General features: G+C 51.0%; 1 protein-coding gene and 1 long non-coding RNA gene across 2 annotated transcripts in view; one reads left to right on the top strand and one right to left on the bottom strand.

Moving 5' to 3' along the window:
* The window catches only part of SSU72 (SSU72 homolog, RNA polymerase II CTD phosphatase), a 55,964-nt gene extending 46,447 nt beyond the window's left edge, over nucleotides 1-9,517 (top strand). Inside the window, exons 3-5 of the mRNA XM_006164114.2 lie at nucleotides 6,232-6,371; nucleotides 7,201-7,319; nucleotides 9,006-9,517. Of these exons, the coding sequence (XP_006164176.1) occupies nucleotides 6,232-6,371; nucleotides 7,201-7,319; nucleotides 9,006-9,107 (361 nt within the window). The 3' untranslated portion in view covers nucleotides 9,108-9,517. The remainder of the gene's footprint in view (nucleotides 1-6,231; nucleotides 6,372-7,200; nucleotides 7,320-9,005) is intronic.
* LOC102473933 (uncharacterized) lies at nucleotides 7,884-9,070 on the bottom strand. Its single transcript, XR_336804.2, has 2 exons — nucleotides 8,985-9,070; nucleotides 7,884-8,160 (listed from the first exon to the last, which is right to left on the bottom strand). It is a non-coding gene; the product is annotated as an uncharacterized LOC102473933 (long non-coding RNA).
* Nucleotides 9,518-9,876: the final 359 nt, after the last annotated feature.

Here is a 9,876-nt window from a genome sequence, read left to right as displayed (position 1 = left end):
AGCGCACCCCCCCTATAGCGAAAACCTCTCCAAAAAAAAAAAAAAAAGGTAGAATGTGGGGGAGGTGTGTAGAGGACAGGGGACACAGACCTCTTGGCAGTGTTCTGAATAATAGCTTGGATGTGCCGTCTCATCTTCAAGCTGACGGAAGCATTATGTGACTTTGATCAAATCAGGGCTACACTGAACCACATGGCATAAGTTAACCTCAGCAGTGGACTTAAGGAGAACCTGGTAGTCTCCGCATCTCTAGCTCTGGAGGGTGGGGTTCTGAGTGCTGATTGCAGAGCTTCTGTGCCTGCTTCCTGCCTAGTACTGTTTTGCCAACTTGTAAACAGGAATGATCGACTTCTGTGGTTGCTAGGAGGGAACAGTGGGAGCCTGTAGGTGGCCAGGCCCAGCACTCCTGCCCCTGCTCCCCAGTAGAGCACCCCAGAAGGGGCTTTCCTTAAAGCCCTTTCTGGCCAGGCACCACCTAATAGAGTGGATGGAGAAAGTACAGAGGACAGTGCCACCCCACCCACTTGAAGTCCTGTTTTTTTTTAGAGGGTTTTAATTTTATTATTTATTCTCAGGGCATGACCAACAGTGTCCTACTACACTCTACCCACAGTCTTTGCCAACCTAAATCATGCCAGGCATACAAGAGGAGGTCTTCAGATATGAACCAGAACCTGCCCATGTGGGTCAGCCTTGCAATAGTATCCTCTATAGCTGCTGCACCACCATCCAGTCCAGAGTCCCCTCCACCCTCATAGGTCATGTGCACTCATGGAGGAGAGAGACAGAGGGAAAGTAAGAAATCTACCCTCGGGGGGTATGATGTCATTGCAGTCCCTTCTCCATGCTCCTCTCCAGATTTTGGGCACTCATGCACATCTACCCGGCTTGATTTTCAAGCTGCCAGGTCTGGGTCTTGAACTGCAGTTGGACATGTAGGAATCCAGCTCTGCAACCACCATACCTCCTGCTGACCCCATGGCCCAGAGACTTTCCTTGCAATTTTTTCAGCGTCTGGATTCAGAGTTTTGCTTAAGTGCAACTCAAGTGACGGAGGAAATGAGGCTTGAGCTGGGCTCACCTTTGGAACCTCAGGAAGCACATTGTCCTGCTGCTATCCTATTGGATCAGTGAAGGGGGTGTTTCACGTGTGCACAGCAGGAGCCTGGGGCCTTTCTAACCCTGGACAGTCAGTCCTGGAGGAGGCTCTTGTGAAAGGCAGATGAAGTTGCCTGAGGGTCTGTGCAGCCCCCTTCTAAGTGGAGTTGAAGAGGTGGTTGGTCTAGGTTTAGTGAAGTGGTGTGAGGGCAGGGCTTTTCCATTCATGAAACCTTGAGGCTTTTCAGTGAGGGGCCAGTGCTCGGTTTCTGCCCTGCACTCACCAGAGGGCTCCCTGCTGTGCTGCTGGGGTCATACCTGTACTGCCTCTAACTGGGTCCTGCCGGTTGTGTGCCCACCACGAGGACGCTGAGCAGCAGTGATGACCATAAAATTGGATGTGGGGGTCAGTTTCTGGGAAATTGCTTGAGAGTTAAAGCATTCAGCTTAACTGATAATATCATGAGTAGGGTTAAATCTGATCACTGAAAACTGCCGCGTATAACTAGGGCAATGAGCATCAACTCTTGAGAAATAAGCAGATATTTCGAATAACAGATTCAGAGAATTCTGGGAGACTTACTATGAAGCATTGGCTGTCCTTGACGGGCTCCGGGGGTGGAGACAGCCGGCCCGGCAGATGAGCTGCCCAAAAGATGGCGGAGGCTGTCAGCAGGTCTGGTGTGTGGACTTGTTTGGAACTCTCCAGTGCGTTTGTCTTTTGCATGTTAGCTTTGAGGAGAATCATGTCCTATGGCTGCTCTTTTTTTTTTTTTTTTTATAAAGTCAAGTCCCTGTAAAGTTGTAACCTAAATTTGTGTTTCCCCTCAGCTGTTTGGCCATTATTAATGTTTATAGAATGTTTCAGGATTTTGTTAAAAGAATTATTTAACTTTGTTTACTTTTTAAAATTTGACCAGAGAGGGAGGGAGAGAGAAAGAGAGCAAGCTGCTAGGTCCAGGACTTGAACTGCAGTCGGCAATGTAGAAGTCCAGCACCCTTAACTACCATGCCACCTGCTGGCCCCTAGAATGTTCCAGAGTTTTAAAGGCCACATGCCCTATATGGGCCTAAGTTTAACTTTTTGCCTGACAGCTAGGACCCCAGAGCATATGAAATTGGTCCTGTATTTATTATACTTCAGCCACATGAGACAGCCCCTCAGCATGGGCCTTGCTCTCCTGCACTGCACTGGGGGGAGGCCCTCACAGCGCAGCAGCAGTCTCTGTTTGAAGGGAGGGAGGGGCAGAGAAGGTGTTGGTGTGTGCTGAGCAGCATCAGGTGGAACCTGCAATTTGTTGTGGTCGCCATCCCATAGAAGGGAAGAATGGGAAGCTGGCCCCCGACCACACAGCCCTCAACCTGTGGGAATCTATGCAGAGGTCTGGATTGAGTGACAAGAACCAAGAGGCATAACTAGCTACATCTTTATTTTCTGGCCTTCTAGAGCACAACCAGGGTTGCTGGGAGGCTGAGGCTTGTTTGGAAGCCTCCGTCCCTGTAGAGTAGCTGTGTTGAGCTGAAGTTCCGCCGTTGCGGTAACCATCTGCCCTTTCTCACTGTGGCCAGAGACCTTTTAGTTGGCTACTGATCATGGGCACTGGGTAATGTAGAAGATGGCGGGAGGGTGCAGCCTCCACCCTCAGTGTTTACCACCCCCAACCCTATCCTGGCTGGCTCTGGCCTGCCTCTGAGTAGAGCTGAGCTAGTTTTCTCAGCCTTATGAGAATTTGTTTCTTAGAAGTGGCTAACTTCAGGGAAGGCTCCAACTTGCTTAGTGTTTCCTGGCCTTGGCATGTTGACCAGTCCTTCAGTGATTGTGGTCATGGTGGCCACAGGTACTGTGGCCTGGATAGGATTTGCCCTAGCTGAGGATGGACCTGTGTACTTGAGGACATTTGGCTTGAGACACAGAACAAGCTTTTTCCTCCTTCCTTTTTGAGGGCCCCTAGGTGGTGGGCCTGTCCTGCTTCCCTGCACTAAGACCCCATCCTTGCCTCACTTTTTTCCTTTTATCCTTTGGTCTTTTTTGTTTTGTTTTTGTTTCACAAGGAAGGAGAGAGAGGGAGAATCCCGCTCCCCCTCAAACCCCCAGGAGGGATGGCCATGGCCACATTCTTCTCTCGGGATTCTGGGCATGTGTGCACACACACACTTGGCATGTTTTTTAAGCCACCGGGACTTGAACTGCTAAGTTGGTCATGTGAGATCCAGCCACCTTAACCACTGTGCTGCCGACTGGCCCTTGCTCACTTATCTGGGTGCGTTTCAGGTGCTGGGCCGCAATGAATGGGAGGTATGAAGTGGGTTCTCTCTTTGGTCGCCTGTGCCTTCCAGGCCCTTAGCCTGATGCCTGTGTGTTTACAGGGCTGTCTTTTCTAGGTTTTCCTTTGTGGGTTCAGTGTTGAATGCTTTGATTAAGGACTCAGCAATGTGGGGGCTCACAGGTGCCTCTACCCCAGTCAGGAGACATTTAGGAGGAATATGCCATCATTTTGTGACAGAGGGAATGCCTCTGGGGGCTAGTTTACTCCCATTTACTCCCAACTTACAGACGGGGAACGACCCTTGTGGTCTGCACGTCTTTATTGTACTTTGCTCAAGTTATGCCCTCACTTTAGCCCTCAGCTCTTACTCCAATAAAAACTTTAACACTTTCTCGTCTTGTTCCTCTCTTCCTTTGCATCCTCACCCACACTTTTACTATCCCTGTGCAACTTGAAGTGAGAATTCAGGTGGGACTTCAGGTCTCTATGAATTCAAATGGTGGCTCAGTTTGGGTTATATTTTTATTTTTAATCCCAAGGGATGTGTGTGCTTGCCAGAAAGAGGGTGAGAGAAAGCATCCTCAAATGGGACATGGTCATGCAGTCCTTTTTTCCTCCTTTTCTCCATCCTGTCAGGACATTGGGCTTATGCACAGTGTTTTTCAAGCCCCCTGGCCAGGATTCAAGCTGCCACCAGTCACGTGGGATCCAGCTCTCTGCACAAGGTGTGACTACTGCACCAGGGGATCTGCCTAGTTTGCCTAAAATCTTACGGGCTCCTAGCTCTTAACAGGCACCCTAAGGGCATACCTGGCAGGGCCCTGGTCTTGCATCTCTCTTATTTGCCTGGAGATGGTCCAAAAAGGCCACTACCTCTTCCCTTTTAAGTTAATGAGCCTTTCTCTTTGATCCCTAAACTAGGCATTTTTTCCTTTATTACATAAATCTTAATTTCATTTGTTGCCTCACTGATAAAAATAGCTGATCATTAACTAAAGGAGGGAGGACCTTTTTAAGAACAGAACTGTCACAGACTCTGATGAAGCTTGCCCTGAGTGCCTGATAGCTACCTTTCCTCCAGGCCAGCACCGTGAGCCATGACCTGCTTGGGGGACACCCTCTCCGGGGCTCTGGGAGCATCCAAGGACTTGCCCAAAACCTCAGTTATCAGGCAGCAAATCTTGGAGCTCTGTACTTCCCAAGGGTGTGCGGGGTGGGCTGCAAAACCCAGAGCTGAGGCTCAGGAGCAGCTCACGGTCACTGAACCTTGTCCCTCGTTGCCCTGCCCCTCTGAACGTTACACCAAACCTTGGCATTGTTAAACTCGTGTTTTTCCATGGGACTTTTGAAGGACTAAGTTCTGCAAGGATGGACTGGGCTGTGCAGCGCTGCGTCCTGGGGCAGCAGAGTCGGTCAGGACCACAGCGTGTTCAGAGAGAAGATGCGCTTAGACCCACAGGGTCCAGTCCAGGAATGCAGTGTCAAGTGTGGGTGGGTGACGGTTTTATTGTGCTCAGCCACGAATAAAAAAAAGAGCCACAGATGCCAAGCAGCTTATGGTCAAATATCCTTCCAAGTTTAACTTCTTAAAGACTGGCCACTTCAATATATTCTAAAAGCGGCTTTTATTATCCAGGGAGGTAATATGCTTTAGTAAGAACAAATACATTGACGTGATTTAAAAGTAGCCGTCAGTGGTGTCAGAACTTGTAAACCAGCTAGTCTGTTTCTCTCAGATAGAATCAATGACATACTTTCCCCGAGTATCGATGGCTCAAATGAGCTTGCAGACCATGGGGGTGGTCTGTGGTGGCTCAGGATCTCCCTCTTTTTAGGGAGGTGAACTTTTTCCCAGGGACCCCTGAGGTTAGACACGGCCATTGTGGGTGAGGAGGTGCCCTGTCAAAACCCCAGAGATGGCGGTGCTTGTGGCCTCTCGCAGAACTACTGCAGCCTGTGCGTGTCAGCACCGCCCCCGCTGCCCACATTAGCTCAGCTGGACACAGGAATGCTGGCTCACCCTTCGCCATCCCTGTTCTCAGCTAAACCATGGCTTCTCCTTCCTGGAACATGCTCTTGCATTATTGATTTTTATCACCGAGAGTTCCCCAGGCCTTGTTGCTGCTCAATTGCCTTTCTTCAAAGGGATGCAGAGTGGGAGATGAAGTTGCAAAGATACTGCAATTGATGCGGAAAGATAACTAAAAAGGCAAGCAGCCTGTTAAAGAGAAACTGGGTGGGACGAGGTGCCAGATCCATTCAGAAGGCCGCTGCATGCCAGGCTGAGGTGCTGCGCCCAGAAGCTGGTTGGGGAGGGTCTGCTGGGCTTGGGTATTCCTGTGAGAGTCCTGGCTCTGCAAGGAGCAGGCACCTCCCCTCACCTGTCTTGTTTTCTGTGGGACCAGGACAAGGGGGGCTGTGATGACCCTGCCTCAGTTGGGGCTGAGGACTGCCGCTCCCATTCCCCAAACCTGCCCAGCACCTATGCCCCTCTTTGAAGAGAGCCGACTCGTGGGCAGTGAGCAGGGAGGAGACTGGTGTTGGTGACATAGATGCTTGAAGGTTTTGTCTTCAATTGTCAGAGTGTACGTGCACTGGTCAGAGAGGGACAGGGAGAGGGAAGAAGCACCCCCCCAGTGGGGCACGGTAACACTGCAATCCCTACTCCATTTCCTCATCCTGTTGGGAATTTGGACATGCATACACAAACAATTGGTGTGTTTTTCAAGCCACCAAGAGTGGGATTTGAACTGTGGTTGGCCATGTGAAATCCGGCTTCCCTTAACTGCTAGACCAAAGAGCCAGCCCAGTAGGTACAGGTTTAATGAAAGCTTTTTGTCTAAAGCTCCTTGACTCTAGCCTGTAGCTATACACAGAATGGCATCTTACATATGTTGGACAGAAATAAGAGAATCAAGCCTCGGCCAGAAAGGTTCCAGAACTGCAAAGACCTGTTTGATCTGATCCTCACTTGTGAAGAGAGAGTCTATGACCAGGTAGTGGAAGGTAAGAGTGCATGTTTGCCCTACTTTGCTGGTGGGGAGGGACCAGTGGGGTGACTCCCCAGACCAAGTCAAGGCCAGAGGGGCCAGGCATAAGCATGCAGAGGACCCTGAAAAGCTGGGAGGAGGCTGGGGATGTGCACTTTCTAAAAAAGTGACGATATGGGACCAGCAGTTAGCGTAATGGCTATGTTGCTGGACTCCCATGTAGTTGACTGTGGTTCAAGTCCCAGACCTGGTGGCTTAAACTCAAACTGGGCATGTGCACATGCATGCCCAAGACCCCAAGAGGAGAATGGAGGAGAAGGGATTGCAAGGGGGCTATCCCCCCTGGGGGATGATTTCTTGCTGTCTCTCTCTCTCTGGTGAGCACACTCGCCCTATAGAGAAAGCCTCTCCAAAAAAAAAAGAAAAGAAAAAAGTGACGACATTCATCCAAACAAAACTGCCTGTTGTCTGCTGAGCCTGTTTGACTTCAGGGTTTGCTTTGCGTGTGAATCGAGCATAGTACCAGGGCTCGGGGGCTGGTGTCTGGCAAATGAAAAGTAATGAGGCTAACAGGCACTTCACCCAAGGATTCGGCAAATGTTTGAAGGTGAAACTGACCTTGTGTAGAGTTTGGCACCTGCTGTGGTTCCAGTAACTCATGACCACGTTCTGAACAAGGATCGTGGGAAGAGGTTTTTCAAGCATAGTTTGATACTAAGTCCTTAATTGTGTTCTTCAAACCCCAGAGTCCAGGAACAGTTGAGGCTGGGCCAGAGGACATGGCCATGCTGACCTTGGTCCCCTACTTCTGGGAACTCTGACATCTGTCATTTTGTCCCAATCAGATCTGAATTCCAGAGAACAGGAGACCTGCCAGCCAGTGCATGTGGTCAATGTGGACATCCAGGACAACCATGAAGAGGCCACCTTGGGGGCCTTCCTCATCTGTGAACTCTGCCAGTGTGTAAGTGTCAGTGAGTCTGGGTCCTCGTTCCTGCCCCTGGGCTGTGCTGGGTCAGAGGCTCTGGAAAAATCCCCAAGTATTCCCAGCTGGGCCAGTCTCACTGCATCTGTTTTGCAAAGGTTGAGAGATTCCATAACTGCCTAACCTGGGCAGAAATCTTCCTCATCGTAAGTGATGGCCACACTACTCAGTTTGCATTCGTGCTGTTTTCAAAGTTCAGATGTGAATAATTACAGTGGGGTCTACATGTTTGTGAATCGACCAAATGACTTTGGCTTGAGGCCATTTTTGTCCCTTTCTCTAGCTGTTGATAATGGTACAGTGAAAATAGCCATGTGTGTCCACCACACTCCCCTAAGACAGACCTTTATGATGGAGTGGTTGGCGCTTGGTCTCTTCCCCCTGGTGGACCCTTAGCCCCCAGTACAGCTAACTGGGCAAGTAGCATTCCTGGCTGGGTGGGGTCTATCCTGTGTGAGCTGGAGGCCCCCAGAGGTGACAGTCCAGACCTCTGACCTTGCTCAAGGCATGGGGAGGGTGAAACAACACAGAGAGACCCACATGCCTTGTCCTTCTGCCCTTGGGCTCCATGTTTAGATCAGCTGGCTGTGAGTGACAGAAAACAAAAACAATGGCTTAACCAAGGGAGAAGTTTGGTGTGTTCAAGAAGCTGAGAGATGAGCAGGCCTGGGCTCATGGAGAAGTTGGCTATGTGGGAACCAGGTTCTTGCTCCCTGGTTGCTCAACCCAGCACATCTGTTCCCAAGATGTCTGCAGTCCAGTGCAGCTGCCAGGGCTCCAGCTGTTGTGCCATGATCCGGCCGGCATACAGGAGAAAATGCTAAAAGGGAAGACATGTCCCAGAAGCTGTGTATGTGACTTTTGTCTGGGTCACACTGCCAGAGCTGAGGCATAGAGGGCCCACTCCTCATTCAGAGCTGCTGACCATGCTGGCGAGGGCTTGGAACAAAGGGAACGGTGGCAGTGGGATGGAGTGCTAGCCCTCTTCACATGAGGGCATCGGTTGTCCATCAGGGATCCGTTGGGCAATGTCTGGCGGCAACTGTGTTTCTCTCAGCTGGGAGGGACACCCCAGGCATGCTGCTTGACACCCTGCAGTGCATAGAACGCCCCCTAGAGTGTGGGCCAGCTTCCTCCCTGGCCGACATAGGGCAAGTGACAACCCCTCTGTGCCCCAGTGCACTCATCTGTAAAGTGGGGGCTGCAGGGGTAGAAAGGGAGCTGTGTACATGTTCATGGGACACATGAGCTGCTGAGGCCACATCCTGCTGTGGCTCTTCTACAGGCCCGAGCCCCAGCCTGAAGGCTTCAGAGCCTGGTCCCTCCTTCCAGAATCCAGGTCTACGCTCCTCCTGGTCTGTGAGGAGGCCGAGTGCTGTCTGGAGAGGGCTGTGGCTTCCCTGGCTGGCCTTCATAGCTCTCCCAGGGCAGACACCTGTTAGTCTCTGGAGCCTCGGCTGGCATCAGGGCAGAGGCAGTTTGGTGTGGGCCTTCTAGCAATCCTGGGTGCTGGGGCCCAGGCTGGTCCCCCTTGGCTCTCAGGTGTCTGTGTGGTTGAAGACGCAGCTTCAGGAAGGGGCTGGGACAGCACTCTCTCCAAGCTGCAGGGCTGTGCTGCTCTGAGCACCACTGTGTGTCGCTTACCGGCTTTGCTGTTCTTGCCAGATTCAGCACACAGAAGACATGGAGAACGAGATCGACGAGCTGCTGCAAGAGTTTGAGGAGAAGAGTGGCAGGACTTTTCTGCACACGGTCTGCTTCTACTGACACCAGCCCAGGCCCTGCACGCCGCCACCCTCCTGAAGCCATCTTCTGAAGCTTCTTCCTTTTGTTAATAGTTTTCCTTCCTGATACTTGTTTTTACGTTCAAGTGTTCTGCCGGTGGATGGTAGTCTTGCCCAAATAAACTGTACATATTAAATGAGAATATATACATAAATACCAGATTAAGAACAGTTTTCCTATCCCACTTTTACTAATGAGTGGGATATTAAAGTTCTTTTTTTCCTTCCACCAAAAATAAACGGTCTATAGTACATTTTCCCACATGCTTGTCTCTTTCAGTTGCACCTGCCTTTTCCTTTCCTCTCCCCTAACTGGCTGGACTGTACAGATACTCAAATAAAGCAATGGGCTGCACCTACTAGGAGAGGACATGGAGCTGTCCAATAAATAGATGCTGCTGTTCACCTCTGCTTTGTTCTGAGTTTCTGGCCCTGCCTTCAGCACCTCTGATGGCTGCCGCAAAGCCAGGGGGAGCCAAAGCCAATGTTCTCCACAACCTGTGGGCCCCGTGCAGCAGAAAGCTGGACCCTCCCCAGTGAGGGCTGCTGCGCACAGACAGAATGGTGTCCCTTCTCCCTGTGAAACCCGCTCCTGAGCCAAGATTAATTGTCCCCAGGCAGCCAGGTGACCCGGCTTTCTACCATCACGGAAGGAAGGACTCAACAGGCCAGTGCCTCGGGGGCTCTTTGCTGTCCGAGATGGCGCTCACAGGCCTCTGACCTGTGCCAGCCCAGCCCCAGCATCAGCGGCA

This window comes from Tupaia chinensis, unplaced genomic scaffold (assembly GCF_000334495.1).
Source record: "Tupaia chinensis unplaced genomic scaffold, TupChi_1.0 Scaffold143584_1, whole genome shotgun sequence".
NCBI lineage: Eukaryota > Metazoa > Chordata > Mammalia > Scandentia > Tupaiidae > Tupaia > Tupaia belangeri.
The sequence above is the reverse complement of the archived record's forward strand: the minus strand, read 5'-3'. Positions and strand labels throughout refer to the sequence as shown.